Genomic DNA, 27,951 nt, shown 5'->3' on the forward strand with positions numbered 1-27,951 from the left:
AGGATTACCATCATCATCCAGGGTCACCTAATTAAGTTCATTGCAGTAGCGACGGGTTGTCCCTTCTGCCTCATTGGCCAAAAGTGACGGGGATACCGTTTCTCTGCCACGATGGGTTTTGCCCGACGTCCGCCAGGATTTTCACCGGCGGGCGTCACCGGTGGGTTTGTCAGTTCGAACGTAAACAGATCGTAAAACCATAAACCTTTATCGGCTCTCGGACGTTTGTCCGGTGCGTTGTGCTTTGGACACACCGCGTTCGGGCGACCGATTGTCGCATGTCTAACCTCGTTTGCAAACAGATCGCTCGTCATCAGCAAGCTGGTTATCCTTCGATCTGACTTAACATAATCCCGATCATCTTACCTGCTGTACGATGTGATGCGAAATTTTGGAAGATGTGAGATTCTTTGGAAGTACCATTAAAAATTGTTCCAAATATTGAAATTTATATTGGCTACTATAGGGTGCACATGCTGTATGCGATCTATTTCTTTCATCGTGTAATTTTTCGCCTTCGCACATGCTTACCCCACCCGATACAGCGTCAATTACCCATCTGCTGGTTGTGTTTTTTCGCGGCCTTTTTTTCTCTTGCACATCATTTACCTTTGAAGAACCTTGGCCGATTTCCATAACCATTTTCGCTTGTTTGATGGTTTTCGTAAACAATCTCCGCCCCGAAGCGGTCTTCCTTTAGCAGAAAGATTGTCTATGGGTAATAGTAAATCACAGGTACCCGTAGGCATCAGTGATTAGTTTGGCAGAGGCAAACGCTTTACGCTTGTTTTTCCAATGCAGGTACACCTTCATGCGCCGTTTTCCCTCAAGACAACCTAAAAAAAAAAGGACGGTAAAAAGACGAATTATAAAACACAAAAAAGGACCACCAGTTTGCCGAAACGGCGCTGTTGGCCGGGAAACGATCAAAGCAATCGTGTTTTATGGTTTGTTTACGGAATGCGTTAGCAAAAGTCCAATGGAAAGTAGGCGAAATCCTGAACATATGTTGGTCCCACTGGGTAGAGAAACGGTACTTTTTAAGCAGCTTGGGCTTGCTTTTTAATGTTAGCTTTTTATGTCCCCGACCCCGGGCGGGTGATATAATATTAGCACCAACAAAACAGAAGATTAGGACCTGTATTGTTATACAGTAAGTGGTAAAACCCTGATCCCAGTACCCCACGAGTGTGAGGTATCACTTTATTGATTCCCTCCAATCAACGCCCAGAAGCTGTCCACAATGGTCGCACAAAAAGAAAGGTGTGCGTTTTGTAATAAAATATAACCAAATCTAACGTAATAAAATAGCACTCTTTCCACGCTTATCCCGCCGTTCGCGCAAACTACCTCCATTAGAGCTTCGATTGCACGTAATCGCGATGCACCACATCACGCCACCATTTTGGTCGTTCGAGTGCTTCCGGCGCTTGCATGATTGCTGACTCCATGTGCCGGTACACGTCACCATCGCTCATGCCGAGCGGTGAATTGATGATGAAGTCGGGTGGAGCAATAGCATCCACTATTGCGATTGCATCCTGCTTGATGTTCGGCAGTAGATCCAGTACGGTCTGCTGCAGCAAAGCCATTGCGTTTGGTTGAGTGGAGAAGTATCCACCTTGATAGAATACGCCGATGTGTCGTAGAATTGTTCCGGCACCATACAGCGAACCGAGCCGCTCGAGTGCTTGTCGTTCGGGACCTCCCTCAAGGTTGGATAGGAATTTACCAAATACGTACAACAGCATACGCTAGAGAGACAAGATAAGAGACAAACTTAGCACTATAAAATCTCAGATATTAGTTAGGTGTACCTCTCCATAAGCGATAGAAAGTGTACGCGCAAAGAACGATTGCACGTCATTTCGTGCCTCGAAGCTAGATTTGCCCTGTTGCTTTAAAGTTGACATTTTCTGGTAAGATTCCTCCAACAAGTAGGCTACTAACCAATCCAACGCTTCCAGCTGATCTGTTCAAGACAAAAGATTAGATGCTCATATTATTAACTTACAACTGGTATTCGCTAAGAACATCACTAACTTGCAATTGACCCCGCATCCGATGGACCTTTCCAACTAGCCTTTCGCCTACTGAGAGTTGCATATTGTGCTAGAAACTTTGCCGATCCCAGTGGCGATACCTCTGCAAACGTTTCGTAACCTTTCGCACGGACGCTAAGCAACCAGTTCGACGCCTGCTGGATCAGTACATTGTTTTCACCCTCGTACGTACAGTTTGGATCATTATTGCCCCGCAAATCGCCGATGGTCGAAAGTTTCAGATATCCGTGGCCACCACAAGCCTCCCGACACTCCTGCACACCGTCCCGGGCCGCCCACGTACACACGGGCTTCGCGGCGGACGACAGTGCGTGCACCTCCATCCCGGTCGCTCCAACATTTTCGCCACTGAGCATCCTCAACTGCATGTCACCGTACGCCTTCCCGAACCAGAGGTTAAACACGCGTATCACAGCGTTGTTGGCGAGATGCGGAAACAGACGGAACTGTTGCGATTGATACTCGAGCACGGGCCACTCGTCCTCGCTGTCGTCCGGACCGAACTGCTTCCGGCTGGCCGAATAGCGCAACGCGATGGTTATCGCTTTCGTGAGGTAAACGTTGGCGATGCCACAAATACTGACGCGACCACCGGAGAGAGCACCGAGCGAGGCACCGAATCGTTTGGCCGGGTCTTTGAACGGCGACACGAACTCACCCTGTTCGTTAACATCTCCGGTGCGGGCTAGTAGGTTGTCGCGCGGGATACGATAGTGCCGGAACATGACAAATCCGTTGTCTACACCTTGGAGGCCTGCCTTCGCGCCGAGATCTCCGACGGTAACACCTGGGTAGGCTTGTAACGTGGCCGGATCACGGACTGGCACTACGAACGCGTTCAAACCGTGGTGTTTACTATCGGCAGTGTACAGCTGAGCGTACACGATGAGATGCGTGCAGGTTTTGCCCAAATTTCCTATCCAACATTTGGCCGCCTCAAAATCGGGCGTGTGCAGAATGTACTCCCCGGCTGCCGGATCGTACGTTGCCGTCGTTCGCATACCCTTCGCATTAGTGCCGTGAGCAATTTCCGTCAACCCGAACGCACCCAAATATTCGCCCGTTTCGTTGCGCTCCACAATCTCATCAAGACGACCGACGTCCAGGGTGCGTATGACCGACGGGAACATACCGAAACCGAGCGAGTACTTCACGGCCATGCTCGGTTCGTACGCAATCCACGCCTGATGGTAGATAGCGGCAAGATCGGGCCGCTCCAGGTAATCACTAAGCGTGAACATTTTCTCATTCTGCACGACGTACATCCGCTTCGTCGCGAGGTGACGTTCCTCGTCCATCGTTAGCATACGATTCGGGTGCGCAAACAGCGGATGTTTGCGCGCGAACGCCCACACCCGATGCTGCAGTTCGAGCGATGTTTCATCATTGAAGGAAAGTTTTAATTTACGCCAGTCGATATTCGCTTGCTTGCGGTACGCTGTCAATGGACCACGGGTCGGTAGATCGGGAAAGAAGGACTTATTTTCCAACAGTTTACCCTGTGTAGAAGGACTGAAATAACGGTGATAAATTATGTTCGAAAACGTGATTTTGAAATTCACCATGGCAACGAACAGAGAACACCCTTAAAAATAAAACATCGCATTGTTGTGATGCGATGTTTTTACTGACAGCTGAGACCGTGGGGCGATTCGCTTTATTTGGTGGTGTGCGTTTGTTCAACACAGTTTTGTAAACACAAGAACTTACCGTGCGATTGTATTGAAATCACCCATCTTTTGTGTGCTGCTATTGTTCTGCAACTGTTGCGAATAGTGCCGCTGATGTTGCTGCTTACGCTCAACTTTGACCGCTGGTGAAATAAACACAGAACAAGAACATAATTCGCGGCGAAGGAAAACAGCACGATAATGCGTCCACTTGGACGGTGTTCTATTGCTGACGCTGTTACTGTTGATGTTTCGACCTACGCTCTTATCATTTCCACCACCATAAAACACATCACGATATCTTGTACCTATCGGTGCTAATCTTTTGCAAATCATCGAAAAACGAAATTCGACGCGACTACACACAGGCACGCGGTGGGTCTTGTTGATAACAAGATACCACGGGGAAAAGGTCGCGAACGAGGAGTTACACTGCGACTACACCTCCTCAACGACGCACTACTACGCAATGAATGAGAGTGGTAAAGTGGACCGAGGGCGAATGAGATGTAAAGCTGTACGCAATTTGACACCAGCACCACTACCAGGCCACACGAGCCAGTGTGCGTCCGTGCAGTTTGAACGCATGAAGCTATGAACTGTTAGTCGGTGCACTTCGAACTCTGAACGTGATCATCGTTGTTTCATTATTTCCCTTTCGTTGTTTATTTCACAACTTAAGCACACATAAGGAAAGGTTCTAATTCTCAAAAGTTCTTCACAGTCCACACACTTATCATATGCGTTATTGCTGCCTAGTCTAATCCTATGTAATACTTGCTTGCTTGAAATGTTCTAGGTGGTTGTGGGAAGTAAATGTATGTAACACTCCGCAAAGTTTAGTACGTACTGTCGGCCGCGACTCACGAAGGTACACTGAGTGCGATAGAGCTTTTAATGAATGCCTTATACCATAGCTTATGAGGGGTCAAAGATTCACGCGGTCATTCTATGCGACGCAGGGTGTTACAGGCGATAAAGGCAATAAGGGGATCGATTCAAGCTGCGATACATTACAAAATATCAAAAAATGTGTTTCTATTGTCATCCAGTTTCGTTTTGGGGGATACTAAATTAACTATTGTTCATGTTAATCTAATAAACTTAAATCTGTTTTATCATCTCTCTACTCATTCATTTAAATCTCTATCGTCTTGAGGAGGGCAAACACGTTCAGAATATGTCTGTATTATGATTACAGGTAGCAAGATTACGCTATGGACGTAGGATTGCGGATTTAATATACATTTAACTGATGTGGTGACAAAGGAATAGTTAGTTTCACGATAATAAAATAGTTAGCTGATCACGGATTGCAATAACCACCCTGTAACATAACGGTACTTCTCCTCTATGCTATTATCGTGTGCGTGCTTATCAGTACATGGAGAACCTCATGGAACGAATGCGTGTCATCTATCTCACTTGCACTAGCGATCGTTCTCGCGGATTTGATAGTATGCGGCGGTGTTAACCAATGTATTAGAAGATCGGAACAGCTGTTCGCTCACTGGAGGGGAAGTGATGTCATCTCTTTACAAACATGTTCTCTTGGTGTCCGAAATCGAAAATCGGTTCGTTTGTATGGAATTTCGCATCTGCCGCCGGGAAGTTTGATAGTCACGCGTACACAATCTGCACCAATGCTGCGTTTCATACAACAAGAGACCATCCAAATCGGGAGGTGATATTTAACCGGATGATCATCCACTACAAGGTGGCTGGAAACAAATGTTAGCACGATTTCAAAAATTTGTTTTATAATTTTGTATGGATTTTAAGTGAGAATTTAGCGAAATTAAGTAAAATTAATGGTATTATTTGTTGCATGTTTGTAAACTATCATGCGGTTGTTTTTAGCTGCCGGTACATTGATTAATGAATGCTGATAATGTCTATGGTTATATTCGTGTGGTTTTATTTAAATTTTAAGATTATTCACTGTTTTGAAAATTGTCTCAACCATGAATGGTTTAAAATCGCGCAAAAGAAGCTTTGTTTTTTTTACATATTTTTGTTTTATTTTTATAACTAAACATTAAATATAAGTAAGAAAAATCACGATCATGTTGAGGATAAAAAATCATCCGCTCTTTAGTGGTGTTATTAACCAATAAAACTTGTATTCCTTCACTAGTGTTATTAAAAACATAAAGATAATAAAATAGTAAGCTGAAGGATTGCAATAACCACCCTCTAACATAACGGTACTTCTCCTGTATGCTATTATCGTGTGCGTGCTTATCAGTACATGGAGAACCTCATGGAACGAATGCGTGTCATCTATCTCACTTGCACTAGCGATCGTTCTCCCGAGTTTGATAGTATGCGGCGGTGTTAGCCAATGTATTGGAAGATCGGAACAGCTGTTCGCTCACTGGAGGGGAAGTGATGTCATCTCTTTACAAACATGTTCTCTTGGTGTCCGAAATCGAAAATCGGTTCGTTTGTATGGAATTTCGCATCTGCCGACGGGAGGGAAGTTTGATAGTCACGCGTACACAATCTGCACCAATGCTGCGTTTCATACAACAAGAGACCATCCAAATCGGGAGGTGATATTTAACCGGATGATCATCCACTACAAGGTGGTTGGAAACAAATGTTAGCACGATTTCAAAAATTTGTTTTATAATTTTGTATGGATTTTAAGTGAGAATTTAGCGAAATTAAGTAAAACTAATGGTATTATTTGTTGCATGTTTGTAAACTATCCTGCGGTTGTTATTAGCTGCCGGTAAATTGATTATATAATGCTGATAATGTCTATGGTTATATTCGTGTGGTTTTATTTAAATTTTAAGATTATTCACTGTTTTGAAAATTGTCTCAACCATGAATGGTTTAAAATCGCGCAAAAGAAGCTTTGTTTTTTTTACATATTTTTGTTTTATTTTTATAACTAAACATTAAATATAAGTAAGAAAAATCACGATCATGTTGAGGATAAAAAATCATCCGCTCTTTAGTGGTGTTATTAACCAATAAAACTTGTATTCCTTCACTAGTGTTATTAAAAACATAAAGATAATAAAATAGTAAGCTGAAGGATTGCAATAACCACCCTGTAACAGTTCTGCCATAACGGTACTTCTCCTCTATAATATTATCGTGTGCGTGCTTATCAGTACATGGAGAACCTCATGGAACGAATGCGTGTCATCTATCTCACTTGCACTAGCGATCGTTCTCCCGAGTTTGATAGTATGCGGTGGGGTTAGCCAATGTATTAGAAGATCGGAACAGCTGTTCGCTCACTGGAGGGGAAGTGATGTCATCTCTTTACAAACATGTTCTCTTGGTGTCCGAAATCGAAAATCGGTTCGTTTGTATGGAATTTCGCATCTGCCAACGGGAGGGAAGTTTGATAGTCACGCGTACACAATCTGTACCAATGCTGCGTTTCACACAACAAGAGACCATCCAAATCGGGAGGTGATATTTAACCGGATGATCATCCACTACAAGGTGGTTGGAAACAAATGTTAGCACGATTTCAGAAATTTGTTTTATAATTTTGTATGGATTTTAAGTGAGAATTTAGCGAAATTAAGTAAAACTAATGGTATTATTTGTTGCATGTTTGTAAACTGTCCTGCGGTTGTTTTTAGCTGCTGGTACATTGATTAATGAATGCTGATAATGTTTGTGGTTCTATTCGTGTGGTTTTATTTAAATTTTAAAATTACTCACTGTTTTGAAAATTGTCTCAACAATGAACGGTCTGAAAAATCGTGCAGAAGAAGTTTTGTTTTTTTTAACAGATTTTTGTTTTATTTTTATAACTAAACTTTATTTAAATATAAGTAAGAAAGATCACGATCCTGTGGGGTCTACATTGTCTAGAAGTTTGAGTACATTGCATTCTTCTCTTGAGTAGGCCGTGTAACCGGGCCGATATAGCTAGTCAAATAGAAACAAATGTTTTATATAACAAAGGATATAATATAAAATCCAAGGATATTTTCGATCAATTTTTTACCTTTTTAATTAGATCGGCACACAAATGTTTTGGCGCCCCCAACACGGCGAGGCCTTAGGCGACCGCCTATTCCGCCTACCGTTTGATCCGCCGCTGTTTATTGTATTTATAAGCATAAATGAGTGTGAAAGATCTTCCAATTACAACATTACTAAAAACACTACACCGACGTTTCATTTCAAACGCGTATCCCTGCTACCTAGCGCTAGCTAAATAACGTTTATGCTCGTTCTCGTACGCTCGTACGCCCTAACTGCTCTGTATTAGGCCCAAGTGTATGTGTATTTACTGTATTCTTCTTTTGCATATTCCTAACAAGTTTGCGAAATCTTCGCATGTTTCATTGTTAACTGGATTTTCGAACAAAAAAACTTACTTGGTCGGTATTGTGCAGTATAAAGTGATTTATGTTTTTTTGCACACGTGTTCGTATAGATCTGATATCGGAAAAGAAAGTGCAATACGAAGGAAAAGTTTTGTTTACACGTATCGGGAGAATGTAATTCATCGGTGCTAGCTAAATATCCTTCTATCCTATAGACCCTCCCCGGGAAGGACTAGAGTAAGTATAGCTCGTTTGCATGGTTTCGATATGTTTTGGGACTACCGCACACATTGTTGCAGTATGCAGTTTTAGGCGCTTTTGAAGTGAATTTCTATTCCATTCTCTTATCGTCTTCGAAACTACCAGCTACCGGTCCGGTTTAGTATCTTTCACTAAATATCAGTCGTTCGTTAGTGGGATCCTGCACTGTCCTACATATTTCCTGCGTTACTGACCATCAACACTAATTCATTCACTAATTTTCACACAGCGAAACACACATCTTATAGACCTAAAATCAAAATAGTCATAAAAATAAAACTCGAAATGTTACACATTTATTGCAAAATACAAAAGTCTCCTTTGTTTACGAACGAAACTAAAAATTACGAACAGGCAAATATTTTCTTTAAAGGTAAATAGTAAATTCGTCATATCACACCCTTCTTTCTTTACTAGCCTATGTTCACTCGCTGTCCAGGATGTGGTTGTGCCTTGTAATACAGAATAATAGTTGATCAACGTTTGAAAATATGTTTGTACGGGGCGCATCAGTGGCGCACAACACGCCAGCGTGAATTGTTTCGCGTCACCACTTCGACGGGGGAGCGACACCAATGGGGGATTCTGCGATTAAAGTATATGTACAGCAAAGTGAAAAATAAATAGTCACAACCGGGGACAGAGACAGCAGCAGTTGCCCAGCTGAGCCAAACACCAAAACCCGATAGTGGACATGTACATACCATGCTAGCAATACCACAGAAATTAGCATCTCGTTATAGCAACTAATACTGTTTTACAATAATGACGACGCTTTTGGACATTTGCTAATCGCTATTCTTCATAACCACACATAATCCCCCCCTCTGTTCCAGAATATTGGCATCATAGCTTCCCTACTGCTTTTAATATCAACTGCTCACTGGCGTTCTTTACAACTCCGACAGCTAGTAGTATCGTCTTCCCCATCTTTATCCGTATATGATCGACTTTCCCTTCCTGGATCCTTTCTTTATCAAGTACCAAACTCTTTAACTCTTTCTCTCGTTTCTCTATGGCGTATGTATCACCAGTAAGTGAGCGTGTGTGCGTGGGGGCATATATGAGCTTCTCGCTTGCAAATGCGCGAAAACAAGCCGATAACGCCATCGTTCTAGAGTTCACTTTCGGCCTTTTTGTAAGCTGGTTAGGTTTTTTCTTTAATAGTGTACTTAAGAGTCTTACAGCCACAATTAATTCAGAACAAACAAGCACAGCCCTTCGGAAAGGCGCGAGCGCGAGGCGCGTGGGAAAAGGATGAGCGAATGTGGGTCCTAAGATGAAACGGTTAATTTTTCGAACGGTGTATCTGAAAGTGACCGGTAGTACGAGATTCAAAACTTGTCTCAATGTAAAATCTTTCTTTTCACATCAGCCTTTCCCGGCACGCCAACACCATCTGCCCCGTCTCTATTCCTGCTTCTCCACGCCTTTGTTTGTCAGTTATGCCTGGCTCATTTTTCAGGATCCACCGGTGGAGTTTGCTCTCCAGGGCTGCCGATGTGTGTCGATTCAATGTAGCTTTGTTTCGCTTGCTGGTACTGCTTTAGCCGGCAAATTGCGTACTCCTGAAAGAATATAGACAAGATTTGTTACGTTACGTTTCAATTTTGGCCATAGGGATTATATCTCACCATGTAGCCAAACTCTATCTCCTGGTATACGTTCACAATTGCCCAGAGGCTCCAGAACAGATGCGAAGCCATCGTAAAGCACTGCACTTCCCGGCGCACCTGCTCAATCTCGTCAATTTCACTGCCTCCCATCAAACTCACTTTGGGGCGTTCTTCGTCCTCCGCAGGATCGTCACGATCACCAATCTCCTCCAGCTCATCATCCAACGGTGGCGCTAGGTGGCTCAGGTACTGCACGATAAATTTCTCCTGCACACCGATTCGTGGGGGGACAAGGAAGAAAGGAAAATTCAAGAACAACAAGACCAAATACGTTAGCGATCGATCGGAAAACGGACACTGATCGGGAAACACTGACAGTGTAGGTTATAAGCTTCAAAGCTTGCGAGCTTTGAGAGCGCTACAGATACATAATTGCATACGATTTTCATTCATTCGACTGGTTCATTGTGTTTGGTTTGGTTTTAAGGTTGTTGTTTTTTTGCGAATGGCCAAGATACGGATGAGGTGTTGCGGAAAGAAAAATGACACATGAAAACAGTGTAAGAATTGATAAAAGTGGGACAAAATTAAGCAACTTTGTTAATTATCTGTTGAAGCGTAATTTAAACTCTCGGCACTTGTGGCACGCGGTCAACAACATTGCAACTGACTAGAGAGAATTAATGTGTAGTGTGCTAACGCTTTTAAATGCAAAAAAAGAACAACACAACAAACAAGGTGCGGATGAATGAAAGGGACATGGAAATGATAAATGAGTGTGACAACAAACTCTACTTTGGTAGATTCGCTTAGTGTACAATCGGGGCGGACGATCGGGACTGCTCGCGGCGTATGTTTGTGCTTTTGGTGTGGTGGTGGTGGTGGTGGTGGTGCCGCCCCAACAACCCCCCATTTTTCCGTGGTACACACACGCACGGCCGCGGGCACGCACGCACACACAAACACGCAGACATTTGCACCGGCACATTCCGGCGGCCCTTCTAGAACGAGAGAAACCATTACTGATGCTCTGAGGCCACACACGGTCCACACCAGCTGGCCGCGCAGCATTACAGAGAGAAATACTTTATCCTTTTTTTGTTTCGTTTCGTTTGGTTTGGTTTTGTTTTTGGCCAAGCGTGTGTCCATTGGTAGCACACATTTGACGCACATTGCGGCGTTTGTTATGGTGCTTTTTAGGGCGCTCGGGGTGTGTTGATTAGCTAGGAAGCTCACGGGGGGTAGACCTCGGCCCCGCACTTTGCCCGCCACCACAGGACCACCGCCAGTGGTCGGACGAACTGAAGAGAGAAACAATAGAGAACGCAAAAAGAGAGCAGAAGCACGACGGCGACTCGGGTGTCGCGCCGCAAGCGATTTTGTCGGCGCATTTCACAGAGCTTACGCGGCCGACGCGTGGAGTTGATGAAGTGCCGCTCCTCCTCGGTAGCTTACCTGCTGTTCGATGGAAGGGTACTGGTCCAGCTTATGGTAGAAGTACGGTGCCTGCGCATTGGTGTAATCAAACGTATACTCGAGGAAGTGGTTAGCCAAATCGAAACCGCGATAGTTGTAGGCACAGTACTCAAAGTCAATGATCATCAGTTCCGGCTCACCGTCCGTTGCGGAGTTTGCATCCGAAAGGGCCTGCGAATTGCCGCTCAGCACGGAGTCGCGCGTATTGTCCAGATCGTTCTCCATTGAATCGTGATCCAACGAACGTTTCCTGCAAAGTAAATGGAGAAAACAAAATACAATAAAGTTGTCAATGTGAAGCGGAAATTTGGAGCTTTCCTTATTATAATTCATACCTTGAAATTCGGTTTAGATTGATGTTGCTGCCGTCCGAAGGATTAATCGATTCGTTGCTAGATACCACTCCATTCGATATCAAGATGCTACTGAAATGCGAATCGAGCTGAGTCGATTCGTCAAAGTTATCCAACGTTGAGCTAAATGAGGAAGGGCAACGAGAAATAATCATAAATCAACCTTCCTTTCGATGCATTCGAGGTAGCCCCTCCGAGAGCGCTGAACGAAGGAGAGCGATTATTGTGAAAGAGTGTGAACTACGGTTCGACCATACGTACCATTCACGATAGGAATTGTCATGCATTGTTGGATAATCCTGCCGCAGAAGTATGTTACCTTCCTGCAAATCGTTGTGACAAAACACGACCGGAAAATCTTCGCTCTCAACCACCGACCGTAACCACTCAACCTCACCCGCCAAATCCATCTCGGTGAGGATGCGTTCGTCTACCTCCGCCACCCCGCTCGATTGGTCCCCGTTGCCGCCCTTTACATTGCCATTCGCACGATCGCGTTCCATCGTTTTGAGCGTACCCGTAACACCCTTCAGCCAGCGGTTCATTGTGTTCCAGATCCAGTCCGGTTCCTTCGAAACCGGTATGTCCATGCTGTGGATGGCGGCCATCTTTTCTGCCACCTTGAGCGAAATTTTCGTGTCGCTCAGTTCGGCCGTCAGCAGTGCCCGTGCCGGAATGTACTGTTCGATGCGCCCACCGGGAAAGATACCGTGCAGCTTGGGGCCGAGTTTGCGTTCACTTAGCAGCGTAAATACCACCGATTCGGTAAGCATCGTTTCCATCGCGTGTTCACCGTGGGTCTGGCCGTATATTCTTAGCAGCACCTAAAAGATACAAGAAAAGATCAGTGCTAGTGTCGCAAAAATTCTTTTCAATTAAAAGATTCATTTGAACGTGCTTTGCTACCCGTCGGGTTTGCTTTCCACGACGTGCTGCCGGAGCGCCACAGATATTTGCTGTATCTTATCTGTCTCAGGTAATCGATTGTAAATTGGCATTACCACACGGCCATGAACTGCCTCGTAATGAACGCCACACACTGTTGCGAAGAAGACATCGTTACAATACAATGGCAGAAAAAAGGCCTGGCATGATAACCTGTCCGTCGCCTCTCTGCTACTTGATGAACGGCATCGTATTAATTTGATCATCGATAATGATCAAATGCACTGTCACACAGTGTGGCGCGACAGATTGGCCATGATAGTGACGTAACGTACTAATAACGCTGTAAAACCCCGTGACAATGGTCTGTTGGCTTCCAGAACTTACCTCTTTCGGTTCTAGCATACCAGCGCAGCTATCCTTTCGGGCTCGCTTACTACCATTCCTTGCCTTGTTGGTGCTGCTGCTGTTCGACGTCTTTGTGCCGGTGCGCTCCGTGGCGAAGGACCCTCTACGCGAACCAGCAGGACTCGATTTCGTACCTCCATTGTTATTGTTGTTGTAATAGTGATGCTCCGGCAGGCTGACGTAGTACAGGAAGTTGGAAAGCCCACCGCTAATTCGCTTCAGCTGCAGTTCATCGGCGGATATGGTTTTCCACGCACCGGTCAAATAATCCCGACAGATCCGAGCCGCAATGTCCCGCATCTCGGTAGTGGAGTTGGCCTGTCGGTGGAGGATGAATGACAGAACCGTTTGTTAGTACGTTCCATGGAAATATAGTGAAAGAATGGGGGGAAGGTGTCACTTGCGATGTCTACTTGCGAACCTACCGTAGCCGCACTATAAGTTAGACAACTTAAAACAATGCAAAGGTTAAGGTTTAGCGTAAGCGTCAGGGTGATTTGATGTCAAGAGCAGTCACACCCTATATCCGCAAGTGGAAAATGGAAAAAAAATGCTTTCGGTGCTGCTACGTGTCTAGACAAATTCTTCTTTTCCTTGTCTACGCCTTGACTGAAGGAGAATATTGTTTATCACGATATCTATCCTCCTTTGCCAATAATCCTCCTTTGCTATTTTAGCCACAGTATGGATTTTTGTATAACTTTCTCTCACAAATGGTGTTCAGCAACGAGAACTAAACGTAACGATCTATTCAATCCAATCGTACATAAAATACTGCCAATCCGTAGGTTACAAGGCTCAACAGCAAAATGTTAAATATTTGGCAAAAATCAATACCAGTACCTTCTTTATAAGGATGCATGCCTACTCTTGGTGGAAAAGTATTGCAACTAAACCCAGACTGATCGGAGCATCTAAATAATCCTTGTTAGACCGTGTTGTAGTGATGGGATAGTTTGTTCGGAACTAAACGGAACCATCTTCTGTTCCCCATCATCTGTGTGTTGTAAGACCTTGCGAAAGCCATAGCCACCGGCGGATGGCGCCGCCTCAGGGGTGGATAGATTGCAACTGCAACGGCAAACACTTGCCATTACGACCCCGAAACCAGTCTGCGCTGCCGTCGAGAGGGACGCATGCGTGCGATCGACTGACAACGGTTCGGACCAACCCGAAGACGGGGTCGGGCATTTACTCGGTAGCCGTTAAACGGTTTTCCCTTGTCGCCTTGCTGCCAAAAACTACCGATGAAACACCATCCAAACAAAAACTCTGTGCGCTACGCGGAACGCGGTGACATTCTGTGCTCGCTGCTTGTTTCATCATCGGTTCTACATAAACGACGTAAACAACAGCTGTCTGACGGTCCTTCAATCCCCACAAATTCTAACCCTTCGTGGAGTGAGCGCGTTCACCGCGATCCTGCTTTTCATCGGACACTCACACACTCCGCTAACACACAATCGGCAAGGATTCGTAATACTATGACGTAGCGGCTGAAACGATGTGCCGCATTCCCGCGACAGGTGGCCAGCCAAGTGCGTGTGAAGCGGCGGGGGAAGTAAACAAAAACACGTGGAAGCGAAATCGGATCAATAGCGCCACGGAATCGTGTGCCTGCTGTAATGTTTGTGCAGAAAGGTCCGCATATGTGTGTTTGGCCAAAATGTATTACTCAATCCAATGGGCACACACAATTGTAATGTAATTGGGTTAAGAAGAAAATCCATTTCGTTTTGAAAAGGACTCAAATGAAATCGTCATATGTTATATCAACTGTTATAAAACGATTTCCCTTCATGGATGGGGTGGTACATTGTTTTGTACATAATCGCGGTTCCTTCCCAAAATTTTACCACAATGTTCCTCTAACTGTGTTTGTAATTATTTCATATCAAAATAGTACTTTGGTTTCAGATTTTCCAAATTAATATTCATACTATGACATCATTTTATCCTCGATCTTCCGAGTGATACAGTATATTTACAGGGTTTTCGACCTTAATTGGTAAAGTAGATTCTGGATTTTTTTTTTTCAAGTTGATCGGATATGAGGTGAGATAGATGTAAAATACTTTCCACTTTCTGGATCTTGTTTCGAAAGAAATTAATTCATTGGGAAATTGAAAGAAAGAGTTAATCCGATTGTATGCCATTTTCCTTTTTCTTCATTAGAACAGCCTTGCCGTAATCGACTGATTTTACCACGTCAGTCGGTCAGTCGGTCCTTGCTTCGAATTCGAATTCGTGTGTTGTTGGCGAATCCATTTCACATTGGAAAGGCTCCAGGATTAGGAAAAACAAAATTCACTAGAACTTGAAAAGTTCTCGAATTGGCTTCAATTTTACCACCTTAAAAACTCGAAACCCCTGTAAACATTCGCTTTATCCTCTACAGCTCGCATCACGGTGGAAGGGTTCCGTGTTGTGGGTAGCAATTAAGGTCCACACAACGTACTCCACACAACGTACGAGCGTACTTTTTGCTACACAGGCTAAAATTATGTGCCATTATCGTTATGACTAGCTGAATATACACGTTCTCTACACGCGGATCAGTGGCAGCTCGCCTCTATAGATGTGTAGTGATGTGTACATCGAACATGCAACAACGATACATTTCAAGCTACATGCATTCGAGTCGGATACGGCAGGTAACCTTCAGCTGCCGGATCGCAAACAGTCGGTTTCCTTGGTGTAATGCTCCACACAACCAACACACACCACCGGCGCGCCGGTGGATGCATTCTTTTGTCCATTATTGATCCAACCATCATTGACCGTCACATGCAATTGGCAAGCGATGGCGGGGGTGCCGTGATACAAGAACTGATTGGGCTCGGATTAAAGCTGGAGAAGAGGCTCTCGAGGAAGCCTTTTGTAATTGCGTATTTGCTTTGCGGGTTTAAAAAGGGAAATGCTAAACTATTTTAGGTGAGTATTTGCATACTTATAATAAAAATACAACTGGACGCTTTGTATGGATGGAATATTTCATTCGACGGGGATCAGGGGGATTTTGTAAAATCCCTGGTTTCTATACGGAACCTATTTAATGTATGCAAACAATAAAAATAGCTACAATATTGCCTAGTGATAAACGAGCGAACGAAAAGGGGAACTAACAGGGAGGGGGGTTTCAAGCGGGGATGAATGCTTATTAATGCAGCGCTGCAAAAAGGGGGTTTTTGTGCGATGAAATTTCAGAACCCAAAGGTGCATTTCACGTGCCTGGCTTACGGCCAACAGATAAAGCGCCAGCAAGATGCGCAATCTAATGTATAAAAGGGGAACATCTTGCTCAACTAAACTATTAGTAAAACATATATGTGACAAATAATCTTTGTGCAAGTAAGAAGCGACACGAGAGAAAAGTGCGAAACAGAATACGCAAAACAGAAAACGATCGTTCTTTGTATCACATTTCACCTTCAGCAACTGCTTCAATGAATCCGCTACCGGTTCGGGACGTTTCTAGTGGAGAGAAGAGGAGTAGATATGCAGGGAAAGAAAGAAAAGAGAAAAACTCTGTAAAAACTGTGATCTATACATTTGATTGTAATTAGATGCCACATCATGTGTGTGGAGGAGTGTTGCCATGCACAAGATAATTGGATAAACAAACGATCACATTGTAGTGGAACGTGACCGTGAATTAATCGCCAATGATCGGTTGACAAATCCCACACGGCGTAATTCTTTTGCTATACGAAGTAAGAAATTAAGAAACGTAATTAATGCGCTACACGTTCCAGCGTGGAGGAACCGTAGATAATGAGCGCGATGCACATGTGTGATAATTTAATTTCAGTCACCTGCTATTCGATCCTGCCGCCTGATTCGATGCAGAGAATATCTGTGTATTTCTAGGGCGACCAAATTGTTCAAAGACACCGAATAGATAAGGGTCATATAAAGAGTAATGGGGGAGACTTCAGAAAGTTGTTACATTGTAGCAAAGATTTGTCCAGAACCGCGGTTTCATTGTGTGTATATAATTACTGTTCGCTTCATGCGCTTAACAATCTATCTATCCTAACCGAATTGTTTGTAAAACGCATACGGGCCACTTGTTGTTACTAATATGTGCGGCGCAACTAAACTATCAAACTGATAAGAAACCATCTTCCCGCGCACTTTACTAAGGAAAGGGGGCAATGATTTGTTAAGAGCACACACACACGCAATCTGAAGCACAGTTTGTGTTTGCTTAAACTTGACTTTCCGCCGTCATTTCCTGCTGGCCTTGATACGGAGAAGCAACTGCAGTGCAAAGATGACTTAAAGTTGAGCACTGAATTTCGCTCTACAATCTTAAAATGTATATGGGGCGGACTTTATATTCTCGTTCAATAACACTCATTTAGCTTGACAAGATTTTGTTCTTTCCCCGGAAGGGCGTTAAACGATCTGAAACTCTTTCAGACATCGGTGAAGATTAACTCGTGGGTAAAATAGTCGTGATACCGTACCACCTGTCGGCGAGTGAAGTGTGAAAATGGACAACAAACCGCTAATAACAAAGCAGTATGAGCGGATCTTATTAGTCACGATTTGTGACATTTTACAAGCGTTCGACACAGGGAAAAGCCGGTTCTGATTACATCGGACCATGCTGTTTGTCTACCCCGTCTCTGTTTCGATGCAGAATTTTGCACATATTGTGGTTAAAACTTCATTCTTCCAACCTAAAAAAAAGTAAACGGATGAAAAGAGAACAATTATTGCGCCACGAGATAAAATTCATGGTCAAATTTCGAGAAGTATCTTTGATACGCGTGTGTAACCCGTGTAGCTTCAAAAAGATCTTCATGATCTTCCTGATATCACAAAAACAAACTAAAGTGTGTATAGTGGCACGTAATCACCGCTTCTCTTCCAAGAGGTCACCGTTACCTGGTGGCGTTGTAGCTCGCTTGACTTGTGCAGTCGAAGGACGGTGGGGATTTTTCTGCGTCGCATTAACTCCCTCCAAACCGTTTGATACGCGCACAGTAGAAAGTCTGCAAAACGCATTCCCCGCGCGTTGGCCGCCAACCATCAAACAAATTGTTGTTTTCATTTTGTTTTCCTTGATCTGTTTTAGAATGACTAATTTGTTTACGAGTCATGTCTCGATTTGGCATTTTCAGTAGGAGAGCCATGATTCATGACGTGCTACAACTGAGCACGGTGCGGTTGCTGTAACGCACCGAATACGTGAATTTTTGTAGGTGATGATCGACAAACAACATGACAACATGCCATAATGAGCATCTGGCCAAAGGTTATCATCACCGGGCAATCCTGATCCATTGGTGGAAAAACTTGCACCCTGATCCGTTGTTAACCGCGAGCGACGGCGCCCTTTCGGGGACTTTCTCGAACGCAACGCAATCCATTTACCGATCATGGCGGTTTACCAACACCTGTTTCGCTATCGCAAATCACGCACTGGTATTCATACCTGGGGAAGAGTACAGAATGACACACTACAGTGCACCGTACACACTTGTCACTTACCTTCGCAATGAGGTTATTCATTTTGCCTTGCGCTATCTGCCACTTGGAGTAGGGTTAATCGCAAATCTATTCGTCTAATGCAGGATGTTTCCCAGCTGGTCAAGACACTAATCTAGTTACAATACACGTCCCAAAATGTCAGACCACCGGGTGTCGTGGTTCGGTGATGATTCTTCTTCCCTTCGTCGCTACAGATAAGGTGGGGCTCTCCAAATGTGCGCGAGGGTTGATTTTTGGACTGCTCGGTCAGCTGCACGCGTACACGGTGTCGATGTGCCCCCGGCCTGTGTCTTCGATTGTGTGTGCTGATAACGGAATGGCGAGATTCCTTCGGTAGTAACTTTCAGGATGGCGCGTGTGCGTTTCGCCTAGAATACGTATGATTACGGCGAGTATCAACGGAAATGGCAGTGTATTATATGCCTTTCTCGTATGCGTTTGTTATTGCACGCAGCCAGCAGTGTAAAAATAGAAACAGCACACTGCGTGAAGTAAAACTACAAATTTACCACTAGATCTCACTTGGGCACGATTACGTGTATCGGGTTTCACAGACGATTTACCATAGAATGAACAACGAAAAATAGATCACCAAACTCCTTTACGAACGCGCTTACATTTCACTATCGGAAAAGATTTACATTTGATGAGAGATCGTATGATAAATTCCAGTTTCCCTCTTTTTCTTTTACACCGTACTACGCGCGGCGGATTGATCCAGCTGATGCAGATATGATCCGTTCGTTTGTTTTTCCCACTTCTTTATTCGCACCGCATGCTATGTGCACAGCACAGATGTACAACAAAACGTAATGCACGCTCTTCCGAATAACCGAGTACCGGAGTTTAGATCTTCACAAACATACACAGTTTAAGTACAAACTCACAAGTTTTTAAGCGTTTTCAACAATAGATAGAATGATAACGTTGACGTATTGAAAAAAAAAATACCACGAGCGCAGCGAAACGTACACGCACGTCCGTTCGGGTTAACGGTTTGAATCGTATTATTTTCTGCTCGCACGCCACAGCTGAAAGAAAGCGTTCCGCATTATTCGTTTGACAGCAACGAAAAAGAAAAAAACACCGCTTGGAAAAAGAAGCGGCTTTTGTTTTGACAGCTTGGTTGCAATCCACACGCGAACGTTCACTTCAATTTGAGAACTTATTTTTCACGTTCGTTTATTTCAATTCTTTTTCTCTTATTTCAAGAATCTTTTTTTCAAATATTTTGCTTTGTAAATTCGGTAGTATTACTTTCTAAATGTCTTCTTTGTATGTGCATTTAAAGACAGTTAAATTTAAACGCGTCGACAATACAGTAGAAAAACGTTTGAGTGTTTAAGAATGGTAGTATCCAGGATATTTTAGTGATATTTCCTAGAATTTCATTACAAAACACTGCACCAAAATACGCTAAACATTTTTCATTTATTCGTTGTAGATCATCTAAACGCTAGACTCGTCTTTCACAACGTGTTTCTTTTCCTGATCCATGCATTTTGGAAGATGATTCTTGAGACTGCTTTTTCGACTAAACCGACGGTGACAATATTCGCAAGCAAATGGATAGATGCCGGTGTGCGCTATTTTGTGCCGTACTAGGTCCGTACGGTAAGAAAATTCCATTTCACATCGATTACATTTGAATGGCTTCACATTCGAATGCTTAATCATATGGTGTTTTAAATTTACAGTGCAAACGAATGCCTTATCACACTCTAGGCACTGGTGGATGCGTTTGCCCGTGTGACGCAACTTGTGCACGTTGTAGTTATGCTTGCGCGAGAATGTCTTTCCACACAGATCGCACCTAAAAGGCTTGTAGTTGTTGTGTAGCATTATATGAGCTTTCAAGTTTCCCTTGTTCGAAAAATGTTTGCCACAAAGGTCACAAACGATCTTTTTCTGCCGATCCACTTTGGGATATTGGGTGTCGTTGGTAGAATTTTTCGCACCCTGAACTTTGACGGACTCATTTGTGGCATCGGGTTTTAATATTTGAACCTCCATGTCGATAGTTTGATTATCTTTAGCGATATCTTGCTCACTATGAACTGTGATTGGCCGATTTTCATGTTCATCATCATTATCATCAGCTTCGTATTGCTGTTGCTGTACATTGGTAAGATATTCTTCGTTGTAAGACACCGCTCCTAACTGTTCCAACGCAATCTCCAATGTATCTGCTTGATTTGGCTCGGTGTATTCAGTGTCACGCGAATCCTCCTTATTTACCGTTTCATAATAAGCATCTTGTTCATCCATCGATGATGTCTCTTGTGGCGTTATCTCAACATCTTTTGACGTGGAACCATTTTGCGTATGGATAGCCTGGTTCGTTTGCTGGATTGCTCGTTGAGCATTCGAACTTCTATTCTGTAGCAGCAGTTTTCGCAGCTTTCGATCAGAGGAAATGCATTTTTCTCGTATTTGGTACGCCGATGCCACTGCTTCAATACAACTGATGCACACGAATTCTGGTAATCCATCGTCGCGTACGATTTCAATGCCGGTAAATTCGGTGATGATTTGTGCTGGTGTAGTAGTACCCAATGGTATCATAACACAGTTTTCAAACAGAAACCAATATTCGTCCGCTTCTTCTACACAAACACGACAAATTTCGAGAGAATCCATCGCGATTCGAGACAGAATCCGTCCGCACTGGTTTTCGCTTTTCGGGAAAATGCAAACAAAACTGCTTCGGAGACTTGTCAACATTGTCAAGCAAAACAAAACCTATAGAACCAAGGTGGGACTAATGCAAAGGGGTGTTACGGCCAGATGAGCTCATAAACTTATTTTTATTCTGTAGCTTTTGCTTTGAACTAATACAATTTTTACATTTCGATACATGCTTTGCGGGAGTTTTATCGGAAACTTAATTGCTCCTTGCTGTGCACCGAACATCGACGGACCATTTGTTTTGCTGTATTTACACCCACCTGTACATCTATACATCTGGAGGGACTGTCAAATAGGATAAAAACGGCATCAAAATGCCAAAAAACTTGCTATGAAAAACATGGAACAAAAAATGTAATAAAAAGCGTTCACGGGCTTGTTCACGTTTCCTTGTGCAATAATTCTTGTCGCATTTATCTCGCAGCTGTATTTAGAGCGCCTATAGTGTAGTGTAAAATAGTTCAAGCCACAACGGTGCACAAATAGAAACCGTCCATAATCGATCTAGAACTAGAAAATAGCTTCATAGCAGAAAGAGACAGAGAGGCGTTATTCTCCAGTGCTACCATACTGGAATTTGGTTGAATACCTGTAGTGTCCTATACGCGGAACTAGGTAACTAATTCATTGCAGTGGATAGCAATATGATAAAACTGAGCAGGGAAAAGTTTATAATGTCAAGATTCGATTTTGTAGATAAACTATTATCACACTCCCACCTGGATTGCCACACAATAATATGCGCAGCCGGACGGAAATGGTAACCACAACCCTGGACGGTTCCGACTTTGATGAGGAAACCGACTTTGAAGACTCCGAGGAAGACTGGCGACCGGAAAAAGGTGGTCCAAAAGCGTTGAAGCGTAAAACGCGCGATATACTGACCGGAACGGTCGGTGGGAAGCGTGGTGGTCGTAGCAAAGGAGGCCGGCGGGGCCGTAAACCAGCAGCAAAAAGTCGAGGTCCCGGAAGAAGACGAAAGTTTGATGAGGACTATGATGACGATGAGGACGATGACGAGGATGATGACGACGATCGTTTCGATAGTGCCGGTAGCGGTAGTTCCACTCCGCCGGTTCCCAAACGTGGACGAAAGTCTTCAACAACGCCACAGCGAGCGTACGGTCGGAAGAGCGAGAACAAAACACCACCGTCCACTTCGAAAGGAGCGTTAGGACAGATAAAGCTAAGTCCCAACTCGTCGGTGTCGGGATTAGATTGTTCCGGTGCGGAACATTCGGTTAAACCGATTCAACGAAAGGTGGCCAACTTGTCTGGGAGCTTTCCGGACAAAAGTGGCTACCTGAAGTTGTTCGCTTCTCGGGCAGATCTGGAGGAAGGCATACGGGATAATCTGAAGGTGTGTCTGTGGCGCCGAGATGGATCGAGCTTGTTGCAGAAATACTTTCGCGATAAATCAGTCGATGCCAGCACACCACAGTTCACATCCTCCATGGTGGTAAGTAGTGTAAAAGGGAACGCTTTTCGCGTAAAATATACATTTAAGAAGTGTTTTAACGCTGTTTTTTGTTTTACAGTACTCCTGCTGGGAAGATAAACGGGCTGATGAGTATATGGAGGTTAAGGTGCGCTGTGTCGAGCAGTCGAAACAGTTGCGCGTACAAATAATTGATGTGGAAGCAACCGAGTGCCGAGCGAAGGAAGAGTACCAGAAGTACATCGAGAAGTATGGTAAATCGATCGAAGATCATGATACCGATCGGTCGAACGGGGATCGATCCGGTTCGGCTTCGTCGGGTGCGAAAAAAACACACGACGGCAGCAACAATGGCGACAATGATGATCACGAAGAAGCGGATGAAGAAGACTACGATGAAGAGCATGACGATGAGGAGATGATGCTGCAGGGCGCGAAGGGCAGCGATGATCCATCGCAAGAAGAATGAACCCAAGCGGTAATTGGCATTGGGATCGGTGCTAATAATCTCCAGCATGGTTCCTCCTTGGCGTGATAGATGTTAAGATCATCAGCGCATATTAATTTATAACACCTTCCGTACTCGTTCTAATGCATCTAAGCTCCACCTTCTATGTGCTGAAGAATGCGGAGCCGATGCCGATAAGTGGCTACAATTATTCGCAAAAATTACTTGCGAACAATCTGCGTTAGACATTATGTACTAAGCAATCAACAAATCGTATTCTACTAAACTATTAGCACACACACTTTTAGCATAAATAAGCATAGCGGCGGATACTCGTGTAAATGTTCACATTTTAAATGTTAATGTTTATGTAACCGTACTTGACTGAGTAGCATGAGAATCGTAAATAATTCTAATTAACTCCCCCGTTACATCTGGTCCAGGGTGGCTCTTGCAATAAGCTAGCGGCTAGCGGGTGAGGTGAAAAGTACGCCGTACCGTTTGCCAAAATCTTGATCAAAACATGAGGCAAAAACACGCCCGCTTAATGGTAAGATGATCAAGAACGAAAAAGGGAGACCTGGGTTCGTACTTTTCAAACATAAGCAAGAAATTATCATAATAAAAAAACGATTCATTGTTTTAAATGGAACTATCTAAATCATTTGGCCACTTGATTTGTTTTTATATTACGAGCACTGTTGTGACCCGATAATCCTTTTCCTGTGATATGTTCTATTGGTTTGTGCAACGCGTTTCCGAAATCGCTTTGATTGTTTGCAAATTCTATTGTTTTGCTATACGCGTTTAGGTATATTTGATATAACTTTAATTCCTTTCTGTTTTTGATCGGAATTTAATTCCGATTAACAACATAATAGGAAACATACAAATTTGCCATTATCCGTTGTCCCATTGATTTCATTACACTTCTTATAGGATATATTAATGAACAGATGTGCAAGCAAAACAGAAGAAAATTGAAATTTTGGCAAAAAAATAAGAAAAAGGTTCCACACGGAGATGTTAGCTAATGGGGATATTTAAAACTTAACGGAGGAGTAATTGTACACACATCGAATAAACAAGTTTTGCCGTTCAAACGCTCTCACCCGCACATAAAACTCCAACCGAAGTCTCGTATTTAGTTCATATTCATACCAGAGGCAAAGAGTAGCGTTTTCTTATTTTTTTTACGCTTTCCAGCGGCGCCCGAGGCGGTACCCGAACCAGAACCAGACCCAGAAGTGGATTGGTATTGATGAGCAGTTTTTCTCTCCAGTGCTGCCTCAATAGCACGGCCAAGATTGTTGTTAAACAGTGGGGCACGTACCGCAATAAGCTCTTCGTCCGTTTCGTCTTCATCAACGTCCGACGTTGGTTGGCGCCAACCGGTACGCGAAGTGCTGCTCGTTGTGGCAGCCATACGACTACCGGTTACTTGCACTAGCTTCGGTGCCGGAGCGCTGGAATTGGACGACGAAGTCGCTCCTCCCAATGTAGGCCAACGCTGATTAGAGGAGGGTTGAGTGGACACCATCTGGGGTTCGAGGTTAGAGTAAACAATGTTTACTAGATATAGAATGACCGACAAGCCGTCTCAGCTTACCTTCGACCAAGACGACATCGCGGATCCGCTAGATCCCGGAGAGCTCGAAATATCGCTTGCAACAGGGCTGGTTCCGAGCAAGGTGGGTTCTTCCGGGTAAGACTCCGAAAGTCCGCACTGTGGAGAATTATAAAATCGTTATTAAATCGTAAACCAGTTAGAACCTTTTTCTTTCGTAATGTTATGCTTACCGAAGGAAAATGTTTCGTTGATTCGATGGAAATGCGAGCAGAACGGGCCATCGCTTTACCAAGTTGGCGTTCGTTAAACTCAAAGATTTGCTTCTCGCGTTTCTGCTCCGCTCGGGCACGCTTCTGCCGTGTGCGATGGCGCATAGCTAGCTCGTCGTGGAACAAGTTCATTATCTCCTCTGACACGAGTCCATCGCTCGCGGTCGGTCCGAAATCCAGCTCGACCACATCGAACTGTGTGCAAACTGGCAGATGCTCCAGATATTTTAACCGGCGACGCAAATTCTCATCCATCGAGCATGAATCCTTCTGCACAACTCGACCAGTTATGCGGTGTGGGCTGCGATCGAGGCTACCGTACATTGCTTGCAGCATGCGGCTGTTGATCGAGTGCAGAAACAACGGTTGCCCGTCAAGCGATTGGTAGAAATAGTAATGTTCACCCGTACATTGTGCGGTCGGGACGATGGCAATGTCACCGACAGTGAAATTACTTTCTTCGTCGATCATGAAATCCGACGATCCTTCGCTTCCAGTCGACATTGCTTGGGCGACTCCGTCGAGAACGTCTTCCGATTGTTGTTCAGTGGCATCGTCCGACACGCTTGAAGAGATCGATATGCCACGTACAATCTTTTCCACTGGAACGGGAAACGTGATTGCTTTTGCCGCCTTCAAATTGGTACGACGTTCCGTGAGTATGTCTAGTGCCTGCTGCACGAAGATGTTCTCCGGTGCATCGGCACCATCGGACACGAGCTGATTCTCAAGTTCTGTTTGTTCGCGTTCCATTATTCTCAACATTTGCACAGTGTCGGTTAGAAGCAGCTTGGTAAGGATGCTGTTACCAACGGTAGCGTCAAAATGTGGAATCGAAGTGCCTACAATCGGACGGATGTTCGCCATCTGATGCTCATCGTTCACTTCGACCACCTTCATAGTACCCTTTTCGCGACGCATCAGCTGAAGCGTTACATACTCTCCCGTACCGTAAGCGTGGAACGGTTTCGAAACGGCCGATCTCAAATCCGGCAGATGGATCGCCTCGTAACAGATCGGACACTTGCGCCATGTTTTATCCGACAATGCCAGATAGTGCAGAATGCAAGGCCAACAGTACACGTGGCCGCATTTCGTCATTTTTGCCGCCACCGGCGGATACAGGCATATCGGACATTGTGGTTCCTCCGAAGTGAGCACGTGGATTTGTTCCACCTTGCCCCAGTCCACCAGTTGATCCGGTGCGGACAGTAAACCTTCATAGTCTTCATCGGCGCGCACTACAAACTGGCAGTTCGCCTGCAGGAATTGTTCCTTGTTGTAGCTACCATGTGACTGGTGCGCCAGCTTACGAATGTTGCCGGTGCGCGTGAACCGAACTGGCTGGTCGCGTTCGCGTGGTGCGTAATGATAATTCAGCAAGTGGTTCAGACTCTGTTTCTTCGAGCCGGGTGTAAACACCGAGTGTAATTCACCGCGTACGCTGTTGGGCGTCGCGTTCGATTGAGCCGGTGGCGCTAGTCCGGCGGTTCCGCTAGAGGTCGGTTGCTCTTCATCCAGGGAACGCCCGACGTCGCCATCACCGGTGGCAAGTTGTTCCGTTGCTCGGATTGGTCGTTGCGACCGTTGCCGTGCATCGTAGTTGTAGTTGCTTTGATTACGAGTTTTGTTTGCGCTCGGTACTTTACCGGTGTTGGCACTGTGCCGATGATTATTGCTGCTGTCCGATTGTTCTCCACGACGTTTGGACTGACGGGGCCACTTAACAGAAACATCTAAAATAAGGGTGAGATGTTATTAAGAATTCTCCCGGGAAACATTCATATGACATATGGCACATCAGGCATAAACACTCCCATCACTAACCTTGATTTTTCTTCGCCTCAGAAATCTGCCCCTTGGACAGATTCTGATTGGTAAAGCGATTCTTCTCCATGGAGGACGTTGGCTGATGCTACAGCTTGCAAATAGGACAATTCGAGTGTTTGAGACTCGCTTAAAAAGCCTTCTTCCTGTTGAACGGCTTCTACGGTGCGGTAGACAGCACGATGGCTGCTGCGTTTGCTGCTTGCGCTAGCGACGACGACGGCTGCGACGGCGGAGAGTGAAAATAGTTCCTTACGTTGCGGCATCATTGTTTCTTTTCTTTTTAGTTTGCCATGTTGGTGAAGTCTCAACAAAAATCTGGAAGAAATACTTCTTCTTCTTCGTAGGTAGGAAAGAACACGGAAAATGCACGGAAACTCTGCTAAAGCAGCTGAAGAGCACACTGCTCTCAGGCGTGGCGCTTTCGAGGCACGTTGGACTTTCGCACGCTGCTGATCACCTGTCGAAAATTTTCGACCACTATGGTATTTTGACTCTTTTTCGCTTTCTTTTTCACGATCACGAATATACGCAGTGATGAAAGATAATGAGGTGTATGGAATACGGACAGCCAAGGGCACTTTACGGGCACGAGCGCGACGTGTTACAGATAGAATAAGAAGGGATACGAATTTGGAGGTATAAGAGCCAAAACTTTGGACGATTGCCACCGGATAAAACACGACGGGTGGTAGGAAAATTTCCTGCAAAATTTTCACAACAGCACGAGCACCGTCGCGACAAAAATGGCGACGAAAATATGTGTAACACTGATCTCAACCACATCAGTATAAACGGACGAGAGGAAATGTTCGAACGATGACGAGATGTTCGAAAATAAATGGAACTTTCGAAATTACTTTTTAAAAAATCCGTTACACTGTGTTATTAAGAATTTTGTGAATTATGAAAACAGCTGTGCGGAAATAAGTGAACTGTGATATGAGTTGAAGAAGAAATGCCCAAATCTCCATGATATTGGATATATAAAATGGCTGGCTGGTTAGCAACGCGCTGGTGGCGTAATTGCATAACATTGGATAAACCACGCATAATTTGGAAGATGGGAATGTTATAACATAGGAGACTTTATCACTCTTCAAAAGTCTATCCATCATCACAACTCATAAATGTTATCAAGACTTAAGGCAGATAGAGCAACTGATGAAT

The 27,951-nt window shown here is 44.3% G+C and overlaps 5 protein-coding genes across 6 annotated transcripts; 1 reads left to right on the forward strand and 4 right to left on the reverse strand.

Annotated features, from left to right (window-relative positions):
* Positions 1-1,149: 1,149 nt before the first annotated feature.
* Positions 1,150-4,169, reverse strand: LOC128301504 (peroxisomal acyl-coenzyme A oxidase 3). The gene is made up of 4 exons (XM_053038030.1): positions 3,774-4,169; positions 2,044-3,575; positions 1,818-1,972; positions 1,150-1,754 (listed from the first exon to the last, which is right to left on the reverse strand). Exons 1-4 carry the CDS (start codon positions 4,067-4,069, stop codon positions 1,356-1,358), a joined length of 2,382 nt encoding a protein of 793 aa, XP_052893990.1. The 5' UTR covers positions 4,070-4,169; the 3' UTR covers positions 1,150-1,355.
* Positions 4,170-8,575: 4,406 nt separating this feature from the next.
* Positions 8,576-19,514, reverse strand: LOC128300265 (choline/ethanolamine kinase). 2 transcript variants are annotated; one of them, XM_053036272.1, is made up of 7 exons: positions 18,542-19,503; positions 13,019-13,357; positions 12,008-12,570; positions 11,729-11,869; positions 11,373-11,643; positions 9,936-10,184; positions 8,576-9,869 (listed from the first exon to the last, which is right to left on the reverse strand). In XM_053036272.1, exons 1-7 carry the CDS (start codon positions 18,560-18,562, stop codon positions 9,756-9,758), a joined length of 1,698 nt encoding a protein of 565 aa, XP_052892232.1. In that variant the 5' UTR covers positions 18,563-19,503; the 3' UTR covers positions 8,576-9,755. The 2 variants fall into 2 exon arrangements, with proteins under 2 accessions (XP_052892232.1, XP_052892233.1); XM_053036273.1 differs by lacking the exon at positions 8,576-9,869 and having other exon boundaries at positions 10,078-11,218; positions 18,542-19,514.
* Positions 19,515-19,986: 472 nt separating this feature from the next.
* On the reverse strand, positions 19,987-21,212 carry LOC128304020 (zinc finger protein 813-like). Its single transcript, XM_053041142.1, has one exon. The coding sequence runs from the start codon at positions 21,179-21,181 to the stop codon at positions 19,991-19,993; it is 1,191 nt and encodes a 396-aa protein (XP_052897102.1). The 5' UTR covers positions 21,182-21,212; the 3' UTR covers positions 19,987-19,990.
* A 365-nt stretch (positions 21,213-21,577) lies between these two features.
* On the forward strand, positions 21,578-23,770 carry LOC128303164 (nucleolin). Its single transcript, XM_053040029.1, has 3 exons — positions 21,578-21,844; positions 21,926-22,688; positions 22,768-23,770. Exons 2-3 carry the CDS (start codon positions 21,969-21,971, stop codon positions 23,134-23,136), a joined length of 1,089 nt encoding a protein of 362 aa, XP_052895989.1. The 5' UTR covers positions 21,578-21,844; positions 21,926-21,968; the 3' UTR covers positions 23,137-23,770.
* Positions 23,771-24,017: 247 nt separating this feature from the next.
* Positions 24,018-27,515, reverse strand: LOC128300866 (RING finger protein 10). Its single transcript, XM_053037096.1, has 4 exons — positions 26,782-27,515; positions 24,916-26,690; positions 24,725-24,841; positions 24,018-24,655 (listed from the first exon to the last, which is right to left on the reverse strand). Exons 1-4 carry the CDS (start codon positions 26,849-26,851, stop codon positions 24,260-24,262), a joined length of 2,358 nt encoding a protein of 785 aa, XP_052893056.1. The 5' UTR covers positions 26,852-27,515; the 3' UTR covers positions 24,018-24,259.
* Between the last annotated feature and the right edge of the window lie 436 nt (positions 27,516-27,951).

The sequence above is a fragment of the Anopheles moucheti genome, chromosome 3, assembly GCF_943734755.1.
Source record: "Anopheles moucheti chromosome 3, idAnoMoucSN_F20_07, whole genome shotgun sequence".
Classification (NCBI taxonomy): Eukaryota; Metazoa; Arthropoda; class Insecta; order Diptera; family Culicidae; genus Anopheles; species Anopheles moucheti.